The 16,851-nt window shown below is 44.7% G+C and overlaps 1 protein-coding gene across 1 annotated transcript; it reads right to left on the reverse strand.

Annotated features, from left to right (window-relative positions):
- Window positions 1-557: 557 nt before the first annotated feature.
- LOC126652466 (cilia- and flagella-associated protein 53-like) lies at window positions 558-16,844 on the reverse strand. The gene is made up of 7 exons (XM_050339219.1): window positions 16,748-16,844; window positions 14,363-14,539; window positions 7,846-8,149; window positions 4,291-4,509; window positions 3,138-3,354; window positions 2,606-2,708; window positions 558-1,110 (listed from the first exon to the last, which is right to left on the reverse strand). Exons 1-7 carry the CDS (start codon window positions 16,786-16,788, stop codon window positions 888-890), a joined length of 1,284 nt encoding a protein of 427 aa, XP_050195176.1. The 5' UTR covers window positions 16,789-16,844; the 3' UTR covers window positions 558-887.
- Between the last annotated feature and the right edge of the window lie 7 nt (window positions 16,845-16,851).

Genomic DNA, 16,851 nt, shown 5'->3' on the forward strand with positions numbered 1-16,851 from the left:
AAGATGGATTGCTCCCACCCATCCTCCTCATGTCACCCACTGCTCCTCTGCACACAGGGCGATCTGCCCTTTGACATGGGGACCTGAGAAGGCAGAGAGGAGGTGTCCCTGCTCCCCACTGCCAAAACCCTTCCCTGCTCACATCCAACCATTTCTTTTGTTGCATTTCTTTTGGCCCCCAATTCCGTGTGTTCAGACCGTGGTGCTGGTGACAATCCAAGGAGCCCAGAGGGGCAGACTTGCCGTGAAAATGATAGAAAATAACTAGAAAACAATAACTTCAGCTCTGCACAATTAATTGTGCTCAAGCAGAGGACTCACAGACTAGCTTTGGGCTCTGGTGTTCCACAGATCATCCAACAGCCATCAGAGTTTATGCAAAAGAATATCAGCTCTTTACTGTCCATCCCACAGTAAAACAGATTCATAGTTTTATATTTAACAACTGCAATTAAGATGAGTCACCAAGTACTTTTTAATCTAAATATATATATATAAAAAAAAGATTCTGCAAATATTTTCAGTTTGAAAGGCATTTTAATAAAAGTTTGCTGAAAGTCTTCCACAAATTTCCTTTGTGCAGATTTTAAAGAATGTCGGTGTGTCTTATGTGTCATAATAATATGCTATTATACTGCAGAGAACATACAGTTTTCTTGAATTAAAATGTCAAACATTTTGAATTGGATCAATTGTTTTCTCAAAAAAAAAAAAAATCCACAGGGGAAAAATAAAGTTTAGAGTAGTAGATTTCTTATAAATTCCAATTAAATGTTTTGAGTATCAGAGTGGAGAGAGTTCTGCCAACCCTAATCAGGCATAAACACCCTTAGAAAATGTTCTTAAAGGCAACTGAGTGAGCTAAAATACCACAGTGAGTGATGCCCCTAAGAGTCAGACATCAGTGCTTTTCTCATCGGGTGGGTTTTTAGTATGGAGTCCCGGGGTGCTGACAGAATGAACTGCACCTTTTCTTCATACTCTCTCTGTGCTTCCAGACCTGCCTCATATTCCCGTTTCCTCTCCTTTTCCTCTTCCTCACGGAGATGCTGTCGGTAGGAAATCTGACTCGTGAGCTGATCCCGGTATTCATTGGCTTTCTGTATTTTTCTGGAAATGCCAAATGAACAGGTCATTTAAGAAGGGTGGGTAAAAAGAATAAACATTGTTATTGTTGTTATTATCATTATTATTATTATTATCATCATCATCATCCAATCTTTGTTCGCAAAGCCTAGCCACGATGATGATATTATTGTTGTTGTTGTTGTTATTGTTATATATGTTAGCATTCATGTTTAGCCTAAAGAACCATTCAAGACTCGTTTTAGGTGTTAAGAATAACTACCACTGTTAAGCAAATGCCACGTGCTGACCTTATGTTCTTCGCATAATTAATTGCGTTCTGTTGTATCTTAGAAAGCAGAGTAAAAAAACTGGTACTTGACGAGCACGAGAGCAGGAACAGCTCCTTGCAACCAGTGTTGGGTCTCAGTCCTCTCCTGGCTGAGCAGCCTGACCCCCCTGCCCACTCCTCTGCTGAGGAGAACAAGTCCCTGCCCGCAGGGCCCAGGCTCCCGCTGCACTGATGTTCCTGGAAATGGCTGTCACAAGGAATCACTCCTCCATCCCTCCTCAGGACTCCTGTATTGCTTTCACTACCCTCTGGAGAAGCAGCGGAAGTCTTACGTGCTCAGGCCCTTCTGGAGCACGAGCCACACAGGCACTTAAAATGCCACTAGTCAGGACTTGTGCAGAAACTCAACAAGAGCTGAGGCACAAACCCTTCCTGACACTGCTGAACGCCGTCCTGGCCAAGTGGAGCACATCCCAGCTGGAGCCCAGCGTGTTTCCTTCAGAAGGGCGACATTTCTGCCGCAACCAGGAGATTGCTCCCAACAAAGCCATCGGAGGGCACAACAGAAGCTCGGGAAGGAGCTGCTGGGTTACAGTCCCACAGACAAATGGGGACAAGCAGGAGTACAAAAGGGGAATTAAGAGAGATAAGGCCCTTTGCCCAAGGCTTTGCATGACACCCAGAGGAACATTTCAGCTACTGCGTGCAAGGATGCCCTCGTCCAGAGGAACTGTGAGGCACGGAGAGCCCCGTGCAGCTGGGTTACATTACACAGCCCTGGTGTGGTATTTTGGTGTCTGACTACATGGCTGTTTTAGGGATGCGTGTGGGTGGAGTTTAGCAATAAGCCTGAACACACTAGCTCTCCTGGGTAAAGAACAAACCAACCTTGCATCAAACCTCCTCCCCAAACCTCTGTTACTTGTAACAACACCTCAGAGTATGAGGGGATGTCTTTAATAAACGCAATTCATGTAAGTCACATGATGATCCAAAAAGACCAAAACAAGGGTATGTACCATTATTTGCATGCTGAGATCAGAATTAGTGGTTTAATACCAACTGCAATATTACAGGTCTTGTATTAAGCAGTTTGGAACTGATAAGCTGCACGGTGGGAGAGCCCCTCTGAACAGAAGAAAGCCCACCCAGTGCTCTTAGAGTTATCAGAAAACGAGAATTAGCTTACTCAGAAGTTCAAAGGAGTGATCTGCAATGAAAGGAACCGATGGCATAAAAGAAAAATACCTTGCACGTTTTAGTTCTTCCAAACGTTTGTATTCTCTGAATGTTTCAGCTAATAGCTTCCTCTCTTCAGCAATTTCTAATTGCTTGTCTGCCTTTTTCTGCACTGAAAAACAAAACCCAAAGTACTTTTAGAAGATAATAACTCTGCCAAGCTTGAAGACAACATTCAGGCCAAGTAGCCTAAAGAGGAAGCCTGAGTTTTATTACTTCTACAGAGGCACACAAACAACAGCAAGTGCATTCTCAGCTTATTTGTCCTTCATCTGAAAGTTTTCACATTCAGAACTTCATAATAATATAATTAATAATAATGACTGCTTGCTCCTGCAACCCTTACTTTACTAGGCTTTGCTCTGGTGACAACAGTGGGAAATCAGCGTAAGGAATGCCGGTAGGAGCAAAGTTTGGGAGGCAGGTTTGGGGACGGTCACACTGTTGTCCACTCAACCATACAGCCCGGGCATGCTGGGCCAGGTGCTGGACAGACCTGTTCAGGTTTGGGGCACAGGCAGCAACCCCTGTTAGCACTTACACTTCTCCTTCATCTGCTGTTGTCTGGTATTCACGACATCTCTCAACAGCTGAAATCGAGCTTCCCTCTCTAGTTTCAATTTCTCAAGCCTCTCGGCCCAAACCTGATCATTCTCTTCCTTGAATATCTTCTCATCTTTTTCTTGTTGCTCTTTGTCCTTCTCCAGCTGTTCAGCCAGGTGTGCCAGGTAAGTAAGCTGGTCCTTAAGCAGCTCTTGCTGCAAACATACAGATATTTGCAGGTCTGAGTAAATTAGTTCAAAAAATCCCTTCAAAACCTGAAGAGGAGGTTTCACAGCCAGTGCTGGAGCTGGGAGACTAGAGCTCCATTCCAAAGCCCACCATGGGAAAGAGCTGGTCAGAACAGCTGACCAGGCTACTTCACCATCACCTGCATTAGAAGCCGTGGGATCTAATAAATATAGTAAATATCACCTCCTCTAATTCTGCACCAAGGTCTAACACCGAGTTTATACAACCTACGTGAGCTTCCAAACATCTTGAGCAGAGCAATGGATGCAGGTTCCCTGCTCTATCCTAAAGTTACGTTGAGATCCATTTGCACCCTATAGTTGGACAACCTATTTGTTTAAAATTTAAGAAGTGACAGACATATCCATCATTTCATGGCATCTCAAAGAAATCTAACGTGAGGGTTTGCATATATATATATATAAATATTTAAAACAGTCTCTTAGTATTACTCAATTAGAAAAAGTTAAATATTTACTTTTTTCTGCAGTTAAAAACATTTACTAAATCAGGTCCATGAAACACAAAATATTCTTCCAACCTCCATTACATCCATGCAGTATAAGGATGAAAAGGCTCAGATGATTTATACATAATGAAATCAGCGTGGAGGGACAAAATTCCAGGATTTCCTGGGAGCCCCACTGGTTTTGTCCAGCCTGGTAGCCTTGCTGATTGCAAAGCATGCTTTTAAGTGCTTGTTGTGGTTCAAACTGATAATGGGCTTCTGCAGAGCTGCAGAGCACTGGCAGGAGGAGAGGAAACAGGCTGTGCAACAAAAGAATCGGCTCGTCCGGGGAAAAAGACTTGTGCCTGTTCTCAGTTACTCTGTGCAGTTCACAGGGCCTCAAAACTAGTCCAGATGAGGTACTGCCCCACAACTTCACAACGAAAACCCTTACTTTTTTTTTTGTTTTCTCCTCAAGGTCCCTCTGGGGGTCCTGAAAATCTTGCTCCAAGATCATCTTCTCCTCGGCAAGCTGGCTTTGTTTTTCCTCATTCAGACGATCCCTCCTGTCCTTGGCTGCTTTGAGCAAAATCTCCCTGCATTCCTTCTGTTTGTGTCGTCTCTTCCTCTCAAGCTCCTCTTTCTCTTGCCTGACCAGGTTCCGCTCTTCTTCCTACAAGGGTAGAAACAGCCAGATGGTAAAATCACTGCACAGCTTCAGGCTAAGTGACGGCTAGAGTTGGTTTCAGTGGAGCACTGAAGAGCAAAGCCCTTCTTGCTGACAACAACAGAACTAGTGTCATCCACTAGGTGTTAGAGCATGAACATTTTAGCGTATAATTTGTTAGAATTTAGGATTTTTCGCTGTGATTACCACATGCACTTCAACATAAAAACACTGGTGTGCCTGATGTTTTCCAAATGTCTCAGGCAGATAGATAGAGTCATCTCTTTAGGGAAATCAATACCATTGCAGCACGTGTGTGATCTACATCCAAGTCTTCACACACAGCATAAGCACTAACAAATAGCAGGGTCGTGGGTCCCTCCTGTTTCTGTGCATGTTGTCTGTCCTGTGTCTGCTCTGGATGCACCTCTGCTGGACATAAGGTTGCACCACGTCAGTAATTGGATCCTTATGTTCTGATGGGCAGTTAGTGGAAATCACTCCACTTTATATTGAAAGGAACAGAAAAATGTACAGTAAAACTGAGTTCATAAGAAAGAAACAATGAAAAAATAGCAAAGGCGTATTCAAGATCAAACAGGTATGTGTATATTCAGGATTATTTAGTTCTCAACAAAAATCCAGAGTAGCATCATTAACTAATATATAAGCGTGATTTCCGGGTTTCTTGCATTTCAATAAGTCTACAAGCACAACTGCACTTAAACATAGTTATAAAACAGTACTGGACCATCATTAGCTTATTTACAGTTCTCAGAAATCATGCTTCAGCTATCTTGAAGGCACACAGTCTTTTGTCAACCTGTCTTTAAATTAAATGTCTCTTTTGTAATGTGAATAAGTCTTCTAAAACGCATCAGCAGGCTTGTCATGAACAGCATGGCTAATTTTCCCCATAAGGAAGCAGAAGCTGCACTCCCTAAGGAACATCCCCTTTTTATGCTGGACATAAAGCACCCACAGATTCTTACAGTGTTTCAGAGCCAAAGCTGACTCTGTATCTGCCTGAACTGTCAAATTCACTTTCAGAAGCTGGTAAAGCAGCTTTGAAACTCAATACATATAATTAGAGCAACAGAATAAGTAATCCAAAAAGCTTTGAACAGTAAAGGTGGAAAGCAAGTGGAAACAGTCAGCAGTCTGCTGTGCAAGTTGGCACATGTCTTAGGCAGAATTCTGACGTCAGTGAAGCTGTATGAGAGTAGCCAAGGATGGGATCCATGAAAGTTTACACACTGGGGTAACACAACGTTGCAAATATACAAAGAACTGGTTAACCAAGCACCCATCTGCAAGCCAGGACCAAAGTGCTATGGCAGAAACTCAGGAAACTACACCAGGATAACATGAATTCCACCACTTCCTCAAGGAATCACAATTCTTTAAGGGAGAGGAAAGACAGAGGAGGAGGAAGGCAGCTAATGTAGGTAATGTAAGCTAAGGCAAAAACGGCTTTTTCTGTTTTGTCATCCTCTCTGAGATATCCTGATGCACACATACAATCTATTGTGGTGAAGCTGTGAGTTTTGCTTCACTAAATAATCTGTTTTCATTGCAAAAAAAACCAGGAGAAACCTTTATCACAGAGACACTTAGCTGTTCACAGTGTGTCCTTCACCCAGATGAAACCCCCTGGTCATTAGGGGCTATCAGCTCTGCACTGAGGAACTTGTAATGAGGCCATCTGCCATATCCCTCTTCTGCTGAGAAAAGATTACATCCCATTTTCCATACAGAAACACTCCTTTCAAAAAAGCTTTTTTTCCCAGAAAATAAACCACTTCACCAGAAATGTGTCTCCCTGACAGAGCCCAGGGCAGCTGTCTTCAGGGGACGCTACAGAGTCTTCTATTCTAATAGCATTTTTCTGAAAAGGCCAGTTAAGTAGCAGTGTTCTTTGCCTTGGAGGTTTGGCAGTGCCTTAGAAGTTGTTACAAGAAAATAACTATTCTGCATGTTTTTAAATAAGTCAAAAATTACAACCTAGATTGGAATAAGGCCTCTGCCATTTCACAGATGGGATTTTCAGAGATTTAGATTTATTATTGTCTTCATTTTTAAAAAGCAGTGAAATACATGTATCTTGCCAACATCAGCTTCCAGTGTCTGACAAAAAGTATCCTGTTCAATCTCTACATGTAAATAGCTGCAAAATGAAGGCTGAGTCAGACCTAAACAGTCTCCCATAACTCGAAGTCAACACAGAATACTAAACTAGCAAGCCCCACTAAAGCCACTACAGCCAGACTTGTGGAGAGGGATGAGCTAAAGAGAGGGTACTGGCCAAACAGCTGGGCCAAAGTAGCCAAATGACTCCCATGATGTGACCCCCAACAGTGCCCAGGTCTAACAGGTGAGAGAGCTTAGGTGCCGCTTGCTAATTTTTGAAGACATAAGAATAAATAAAAAAAGGACATGGATTCTGAAATTCAGTCTGCTGGAGCACAAGCAGTTGGGATTTTTCACATAAATGTTTCTCCGGGTCCTGAGTGCGCCAACAGGCTCTGCAGCCTCCCTGCAAGGCCCTGGGTGCCTGTGCCCTTGGCCAGCCCCGACCAGCCTGGCATCAGTGCTGGCAGGGAGCACGTGAGAAAGGGCTGAGGAGCTGCAGCTGGGCTCAGCCTCTTGCCTTTGGTGCCTACGTGAGCCGTGCTGCAGGTACCCCTCTGCCCGAGGTCGATCCTCATCCACACCTGCTGACTTGACTTGCTGGCTCCGTCTTGGACTCCGTCACTACAGACCTGCCAAGCAGTCTGGACTGTTGGATGACTCCAGTTACTGTCAGCAGAGCTGCTCTGCTCCCTTCCTTCAGGTGCCGTGGGATTCCTGCACAGGAGGGCAGACTACTTGCCTGCCCTGCTGCCACCTTCAGCTCCTGGCTCACCTTCCCCTCTGTGCTGCTTCCTTCCACTGCACTTACCACGATGATTAAACATATGTATTGTAGTCTGGGATCTGCTGTTACACATAGCAGCTGGGAAACAAGATTCTCCAGCTATCCTGCAGGAAACTGGAAATCAGAAAACTGCAAAGATGTCTGGCAAAAGCTTAAAGATGTTTCCATTTCCCACAACAGTTCTGAGAGGCTTTGAAGGCCAAATTCCTTTACAGTGCCAAGTTTGAAAAGATATATTTCCCTCTGTAAACAGGAATGCCTTTGACACAGCTCTGGAAAAGAGGCTTAGCATAATAGGACAGGCTCAGATACTAATGGAATCAGTGAAGATACAAATAAGGTATGGATTAGTCTAAATGTCTAGTAAGCCTATCATTAGGAGGGCCTTATACACAACCCTGAATACAGAATGGTATGGAAATTACCAGCCATTCAGCCTCCTCTTTCTTCAGCTGCTCCTCCTCCACTTTGCGGGCGCTGAGCTCGGCCACCTGGGCATCGAGCACGTTCAGCATCTCCTGAATCCGCCCCAACGCTTTCTGCTTCTCCAGCTCCTCTTGGTGATCCTTAGCCCACAGTTCCTTCTCACAGATCTCCTCCAGCCTCCTCTCCTCCATCTTCTCTTCCTTTTTCAGCTCCTGCTTCAGGGCCTGCTGGGCCAGCTGGCTGTCACTCGTTTCCTTCTTGTTCCTCCTCACACACAGTGTGCGATACTCGTCGCAGCGGTTCCTGAAAGGCAACACAAAAGTTTTTTTTTTTTAAAAAGTCTCAAAACAATAAGCAAGTCTGGAGGTGTGTGATGGATGGAGGTTCCCAGCTTGTAACTACTCAGAGGACTACAACTCAGGGTGCCCAGCTCTGCACCTGGTCTGACACTCACTGCTTGTGAGGCCTAAGGAACCACAGGGAGCCTGATTTGATGGAGATTTTGACATTAATGAGTTGAAGAATTTGCATTTGTAAAAAAAAAACCTCCACCAACTTCCTCAGAAGGGGAAGTGGAAAGGCAGGCACCAATCTTTTCACTCCCACGACCAGTGACAGGACCTGAGGGAGCAGCTGGAGCTGTGCCAGGGCAGGCTCAGGGTGGATCTCAGGGAAAGGTTCTTCCCCCAGAGGGTGGTTGGCACTGAACAGGCTCCCCAGGGCAGTGGGCACAGCCCCAAGGCTGCCAGAGCTCCAGGAGGGTTTGGATTACACTCTCAGAGACAGGGCAGGATTGTTGGGGTGTCCTGTGCAGGGCCAGGAGTTGGACCTTGTGGGTCCCTTCCAGCTTGGGATATTCTATGATTCTAAAGACACAATATATGCATACATTATACATACAATGTGTATTATACATGTAGCTGGAACATGTGTTGTGGGAGGTTTCTGTGTATATATCCTTTTCTTTTACGTATAAAACACACGGACACTATGCTTCTTCAAACATGTGGGTAGCTCTTTTATTCAAATGAAGACTTAGAATAGGTCTGTAAGTCACCTGAAAGCTCATTCATATTCAGAAAATACTGCAAGCATGGAAATGTAGGTTACACGGTTGAACAGGAACCATTAGAAATCTATTAATTTTTTAAGTGAAGTTTTGTGGGATATTTCAGACAAGTTGCAATAAAAGCCTGGAGAAGCTAGAAAGTCAACAAGTAATGCAGTTTTCAATTTTCAATTACCCTCTGCAACTGAGTTGCATATAAAGAGGTAATTTATCTTCTGTTGAAGATTGAACTAATTGCAGATTCTGCTTTTATTTTTGCAAACAAAGCACTATTGAGATCAACACATGCCATCAAACATTATTTAATTTGAGCAATCTGCAAAGCATTTTAATTCTGTTCTACAACCGAGATACAGATTTCGATAAAGTCAGAATGTGAAACTGGCAGACAATGATGAAGACCCACAAGTGTGAAGGGTCTGTAAGCTCTTAGGATGTGTGATAGACACACGTGAATGCTCTGAAGTAAAAAGACATCTCACAGTTTCATGCTGAATGAAACCATCTTCTACAGATTATTGCAAAGCTACTTAGGAATTCATGGCAGACATCTGAAGGTATCATTGCCTGAATCTTGAACCCCTGCATGGCAGCAGTAGTTACCTGCACAGTGTGAAATAGTAGTATACTATACAACGTTTAGTGACAATCCTGTGCAGTAAAACTATTAAATCTTCATCAGGCAATGACCTCGTGCTATTACCAATCTCCACATTAGCATATTTATTTAATTCTCATAACTGCAGCAGTGAAATAAAGTCTGAATTAATCCATTGCCTAAGAAGCAGAGGTCTCACCACATTTTCTCCCTGTTGGCATTCACCATTTGCTGCCTCACATTTCAGCTGTAACTTTCTAGGGCCAAGGGCATCTCTCTCTTCATCTTCTATCTGTAAAGCACCCAATGCCACAGAGCCTGTGCTGAAAGGTGAAGGGCACCATGCACAAACATATATTTCCATAAGTTATTTCTAACCACTTCACTGCTCTTGACTGACAAGAAACTACAGAAATCCGTCAAGTCCCCTTTTATCAACACCAGGCCTCTCTAAGAAAAAAACCTGCCACATTTTGCACTTTTCTGTCCCAGTCCTAAGACACGCCACAACCTCTCACCAAACGTTGGTCTCTTCCCCTACAGCTGGGCTTTTATCCTCTCAAAACTGTTCCTTGAGTGAGGAACTATCCTTAGCTCAGCTTCAGAAGGAGAGGATGAACGAGTACCATAATGAAGGAGCAGGGGTTGCTATTGGGTCCAACACTGTTCCACATCTGTCGGTGACATGGACAGTGGGATCGATGACACCGAGCTGCGTGGTGCAGTCACAACCTGGAGGGAAGGGACAGGGCATCCAGAGGGACCTGGACAAGATGGAAGAGGGGGTGATTCCAGCTATCAACACAGGCTGGGTGGAGAATGGATTAAGAGGAGCCCTGGGGAGAAGGTCCTGGGGGTGTTGGTGGGGCACAGGCTGGACATGGCCCAGCCCAGAAACCCCCGTGCCCTGGGCTGATCCCACAGCGTAGGCAGCAGGGGAGGGGGGGATTCTGCCCCTCTGCTCCCTCAGGTGAGACCCCCCTGCAGAGCTGCCCCAGCCCTGGGAACAACAGCACAGGGACGTGGAGCTGCTGGAGAGAGTCCAGAGGAGGCCACGGAGATGCTGCCAGGGCTGGAGCCCCTCTGCTCTGGAGCCAGGCTGGGAGAGCTGGGGGAGTTCACCTGGAGAAGAGAAGGCTCCAGGGAGACCTGAGAGCCCCTTGCAGGGCCTAAAGGGGCTCCAGGAGAGCTGGAGAGGGACTGGGGACAAGGCATAGAGGGACAGGACACAGGGAATGGCTTCCCAGTGGTTTAGATGGGATATTGGGAAGGAATTCCTGGCTCTGAGGGTAGTGAGGCCCTGGCTCAGGTTTCCCAGAGAAGCTGTGGCTGCCCCTGGATCCCTGGAAATGTCCAAGGCCAGGCTGGACAGGTCAACAAACATACTACAGCACTGCTGGTTTTCATGTGTTCTACCACTGGAATCTATCTTCCATCTCCTGGGCACCAGTAAGTGGTCATTAAAGTTTACAGTGCTAATTAGTATTCATGAGAAATATATTTCTCAAATGCTGTGAGGGACACATGCCATTATTCAGATGTGAAATCTTACACCATTAGCAATAACTGTGTTACCTTAACACAATGGGTTCAAAAGTTCTCTCAGCAGTGAAGGAGGAAAGAATTAGTTATTCTTTTCTCTGATTATAAAACAATCTGATATTAATTGAATCTCAGAGGGGAGGAGAAGTTAATTATTTACGTTCAGCATTGCTAGAATTTTAATATAAAATAACCCTGTAATTGCTTGATTTCATCAAAATAATTCCTTCAAAGCAGCTTTTGCAGCAACCTATAAACATCTGCTCCCCCAGATGGCTGGTTTTCCTCCTCACTTTGCTATCCTAAGCTTCTTAACATTAAAACTGTGTCTGTGTGTGGCTACTTCCCAAAGACAGAACCCCCACACACACATACCAGTTATTTATTCATTTTATGGCTGCAGTATGAAGTTGCTGGGATAACAACATTCCCATATGGATGCTTCTGATGTTACCACAAGAAAGAGGATGTGATATGTGCTTTATGCAAATTTTAAGCTGTTGCAACTTTCTTTAAAGTTACCAATGATGAACAAGCCCTCAGGCTAGCACTGGCTGGATGTCTTCTCGCACAAGGTGTAGCCCTCCGTGAAAATGAATTCCAGCAGGACTCTGGTGGCCCAAGGTCTGTCCCCTCTGTCACCTCAAGACAAAGGGCTCCTCCTGACTAACATCACTACTGTACCCTGTACAAACCTGTACCCTCAGGCCACAGCCCCAAACCAGCCTACAGGGCTGCTACAGTTGCTGCCTTTTGGGACTCTGGAATAATGTATGAGAGGAAAGGTGCTCCTGTACCTCAGGTTTGAGAGAAGCGCCTTGATTAGAGTTAAAGGAAGTACAAACAAGTCTGTATCAGTTTTCAGAAAGACATTCAAACTAGAGGTAAATTCACAGGCAAAGGGGAACAGAAAATCACGTGTACATCCACCTGCTCCTGGACTGGCTTCCCAGGGCTCCTCTGGGTGCGCCCTAGAGTAATGATCTCCAAAATGGGGCGTGCAGGAAGAGAATATGTTTTGTACCACTAATAAATAACATTAGAAAGTAAAAAATGGTGTTTATTTCTTCTTTACCCTACCCTCTTTTGAATTCTATTTTTGCATATGTTTTATAGTGTACACAGAACACCAGCACAGTAGTACAAGCATTTAACTTATAAATAAGTAAATATATTGGGCAGGACTGCTAGAATTTTTTACAGCTAGGGCTGTTCAGCCAAAGAAGTTTGGAGGCCACTGCCCCAGAAGACAGGTTGTGACAAGATGACAGACTCCTGTTTGTGGATTTTCAGTAAGTGTTGGTATCCTGAGCAGCAAAGCCTGCTCCCACATCTCTGCCTGGACCAGGATGGTTTAGGAGGAAGAGTAACAGCTAACAGCCAAGGAGAACCAGATCTGGGGCCACCTAAAGAAAAATACGTGCAGGTTGAGATATTAGAAGTTACTAATCTAATCAGAATCCACCACCACAGCAGAGACTTCCTTTCAGGGAAGAAAAGACTTTAACTAAGAATATACACATGAAGAGAGATACCTGTCACAGACAAAGTGAACTGTTGTTAGCTGGTGTTTATTTGATTTCTGTTCTTTCATAGGGACCTTAATTTAAGACTAGAAAGGGACAAAGCTAGAGGAACTAACTGTGGAATGTATTCCCATTACATCTAGACAGCCAAAGAGAAGGACTCTGTGCCCTGTAGGGTGAAGATCCATTTGCAAAGATACCCCAAGACTGCCACTCGAAACAGCTGTGAAGAGAGATGATTTCACTGCCTCCAAATCCTCTGAGAAACTGCAGCCAGCAGAACGCCACCAGTAAAGCTCCAGCAATTTTAATGGGATGCTGCTTGGTATGAATATTGCTTAGATCCAACAGTAGAGTGGGAAAGTTAAAGGGATGATAATAATAGGATAAAATAACTCCCTGAGACTGAGTGAACCATAGATGCACAGGGTTGTACTGGGAAGACAAAGGACCTCAGATGTTAAGACAGGCAGCTGCAGCATGAAAATCCAAGTATTTGACACCAAATGATGCAATCCAGTGGGGGTGGTATTCATTTTGCAATTAAAATACCTAAAATTAGATGTCTAAACAGCAATCTACATATGTGCTGAATTCCCACTCTGATCAATGGGAACTCAGTCCCAGCCAGTGGAGGTTAGGGTGCAGTTCAACTGACAGGGTTAGGACAGACCTCCTTGAGGGTGACATTAGGTTCCTGTAATTGTCCCGATCTCTGTGAAGATCTAAGTAGAACAGGAATTCAGATTCCCAGTGAGCACAAAGATACCAACACTCAGCAACCTACCTTTAGGTGTCTACATCCCATCTCCTTGGTGTGTAAGACACGCTGCAAGGACAAAATAAAAGACACTCCAGCACCATCCCCTAAACCATCTTAAAAGGGAGTTTCAACCCCTTTGTCTGATCGGTACAGAACAAACCAGGAACTGTAAATGGCAAGGGCCATGTTTTCAAGCCACCATGTGAACCTAGAAGTGCATACACTGCCTAACCCCTGCCTCAGCCAATAAACCCCACATTTAAAGAGATATTTACCTGTGAAATTAGTTAATTAGAGTTTATGCACAAGTGAAAGCGAGTGTTGACTTTTATCCCCAGCCTCTCCACACTGAGAAGCAGGTGTTGTGGATTTCACAGCACTGTGGGGGACTGGGAAGAGACACTTCAAATGACTGCAGTTAAATAACGTTATTATTTCTTTCATCCCTTCCTCAGAAAACCAGATTTCCAAGAATGGAACAAGCCAGATTTCATGCCAAGGCCTCGGAGCCTACTAAGCACCTGCAAGTCTTACTGCCTTCGGTCAGGAAGACTTGGCACAGAATTTCAGGCTACACTAAAACCTGAACTGCAGCTGCTACTCTTGAAAAGTACGCAATAAACAAACCCACTTGTTTTTTGGACAATCTTTTCAAGGATCTTTGACTTAGAGGGATCTTTTCAAGGATCTTTTCAAGGATCTTCGACTCTGCTGTTAGCTTAGTAAGCACAATTTAGGCAAAATTAACCTTCCACGCACCCTGTTCACTCCAATTGTATAAAGCTGGAATAGGAATTACACGAACAGCTGATTTGGCAGGTGGAAGTGCAGGGATGCTCACACGGGACAAGGAAGGACACTACACTTGCAGGAATTAACTGCTTTAATTTTCTTCTGCCTTGTTTTAATCACATTCGTCTTTCCTTCCTCGATTTATTATTGCCACGTTCTTGTTAAATTGTCCCTTCATATTTACTTCGGGCAAATTCTCTTTTATAAGATATTCTTATGGCAATACCTGAATTGCTGCTCTCGTTTCTCAGCCACCTGTTGCTGCCTTTCTCTTTCCCTCTTCTCTCTCAGTAATTTTATTTGTTCCTTCATCTTTGCTTCTTTGTCCTGTGCCTCCATTTCTGCAAGTGTGTCCATCTCAGCAAAGTACTTAATGTCCTCTTCCTCCAGAAGCTCACGAAGCCTGTAATGAAAACACTTAAATAAAGGCTAAACCAATCCTTCTGTTGAAGGATAAAGTTTGAGTTTACTTGTTATTACACAAAATGAGTACTTTCAACACTTCTTGCAAATGCCAAAGAAGGGAATGTCAGATTTTAACTCGGGGATCATTCCAGTTGTGTCCATGGAGGGAATTTTACAGCACAACATGAGTGGTTTTGCCCGGGCACAGTTTAAACTCCTTATCCTACAAACCCACTTTGTTGCTTTACAACTTCAGTCCCCCGTTAAATAAATTCTTCTCGTTTTCAGACTACAATTGTCACCAGATAACAACAATTTGATTTTGCAGTATTGTCTTCCTTCAGCACAGAATCACAGAATCTCCTGAGTTGGAAGGGACACAACAAGGATCATCAGTCCAACTCCTGGCCCTGCACAGGGCACCCCAACAATCCCACCCTGTCCCTCAGAGCGTTGTCCAAACTCTCCCTGAGCTCTGCCAGCCTTGGAGCTGTGCCCACTGCCCTGGGGAGCCTGTTCAGTGCCAACCACCCTCTGGGGGAAAAAACCTTTCCCTGAGATCCCTCCCTTTTCTATGCGACTTCCATGAGAAAATTACAGCAAATTGGTAATTTTGAAACGCACCATCGTTCACCTCTCTATTAAACCTAGCAGTGAGAAAGAAACCCGGGGCTACAGAATCCAGAAATTACCAATCCCAGCCCAAATGCCACAGCGTCTCTGCAGAAAAGGACCTGGGCGTCCCGGCAGACAAGCTGAGTGCAAGCCAGCAATGCACCCTTGTGGCAAAGAAAGCCACTGGCAGCTTGGGCTGCGAAAGGAGGAGCAGTGCAAGCAGGGAGGGGGATCCTTCCTCTTTGAGCTGCTGAGACCAAACCCGGAGTGTGGGTCCCATCCTGGGCTGCCCAGCACCAGAAACACACAGCAGGGAGAAGGGAGCCCCAGTGGAAGGACTGCAGAATTTCTCCTAAAAAGAGAATCTTTCTCCCTCTCCTGAGAGGGCTTGAACAGTTCAGCCTGGAAAGAAGAACGTTCAGGGTGATCTTATCAACATGATAATACATAAATACCTCAAGAGAGGGAATGCAGAAAAGGCAGCTTCTCCTCAGCAGTGCCCAGTGATAGGACATGAGGCAGTGGGCGTGAATTAAAACATGTGGAATTCCACATGAACGCAAGAAAACACCTTTTTTTTTCCCTTTTAACTGTGAGGGTGCTCAGATACACCTTTTTTTTTTTTTTCCTTTTAACTGTGAGAGTGCTCAGATACTGGACAGGTTGCCCAGAGGTGGTGGAATCTCCATGTGTGGAGATAAGCAAAACCCAAATGGACACACACTCCTGGACAACCTACTCTAGGTGACTGTTCGAGCAGGGGGTGGACCAGATAATCTCAAGAGGTTCCTTCCAACCTCAGTGTTCTGTGGAATCCATGTACAGTTCCTCTGGAGACATCAGACCAGGACACCAAACTGATGACCTTCATGGCTCCAAAGTAACTTGACATGAAATAGTAACTGAGAAAATAAACTGTCTGATTTTTTCCTAAGACCAGCACAGCACAATTCTGTTGCTTACAGGGCAGTAATATGCCTCACCTTTAGTATCTTTGAAAGACTTGTGAAAAACTTTTATTTTTTTCAGCTGACTGTGCTGCAAAATGTTACTTGCAGGTCCTAAACATCAACTTGATGAGACTGCAATGAAATCCTCAGTTAAACCCCAAAAATAGAATTTCTGACTCTCTGTTACCCAGAGAAGCTGTGGATGTCCGTAGCAGGTGGGTTAGAACCAGATCATCTTTAAGGTTCCTTTCAACCCAAACTGTCCTGGATTCTCTGATACTGCTCCCCATCCCTGGAAGTGTTTAAGACCATGTCAGATGGGCTTGGAGCAACCTGGTCCAGTGGAAGGTGTGCCTGCCCATGGCACAGGGGTGGAATGAGATGAGCTTTAAGGTCCCTCCCAGCTCAAACCATTCTGCGATTACACCAAGGTACTCTTAATTCTCTTTAAAAATCCAGCAATGAAAGTGCTGTACTACTATTTTCGTCTTGCATTTGGCAGGTAAGGATTCTCCAAACGCCACCTAAGCAGCACCTAGTTACTGAGTTTGAACGCCTGTCACTGGTGCCTGGCTCTCTGGGCACATGGTGAAGTTGGAAATGGCAAGGCAGCCGCTGGTATCAGCTACTTGTTTGCTTACCTGTCTCTTCTCACATCGATCTCCTCCAGATAGTCGCGCATTTTTGCCCGGACCTTCTCCTCCGCCGCCCGGTGCACCCATTTGTGTTCCCTGCTCTTCTGCCC

The sequence above is a fragment of the Myiozetetes cayanensis genome, unplaced genomic scaffold, assembly GCF_022539395.1.
Source record: "Myiozetetes cayanensis isolate MyiCay16 unplaced genomic scaffold, myiCay2020 scf884, whole genome shotgun sequence".
NCBI classification, from domain to species: Eukaryota; Metazoa; Chordata; class Aves; order Passeriformes; family Tyrannidae; genus Myiozetetes; species Myiozetetes cayanensis.

Bases quoted from the DNA above. Each gene is read 5' to 3' on its own strand.
- LOC126652466 (XM_050339219.1), bottom strand. From the start codon at position 16,788: ATGCGCGACTATCTGGAGGAGATCGATGTGAGAAGAGACAG. The intron at 4,510-7,845 runs GTAATTTCCATA...CTACCCTTGTAG, and splicing joins AAGAGGAGGCTGAATGGCTG to GAAGAAGAGCGGAACCTGGT. The intron at 1,111-2,605 runs GTATTTTTCTTT...TGGCATTTCCAG, and splicing joins GAAGAACTAAAACGTGCAAG to AAAAATACAGAAAGCCAATG.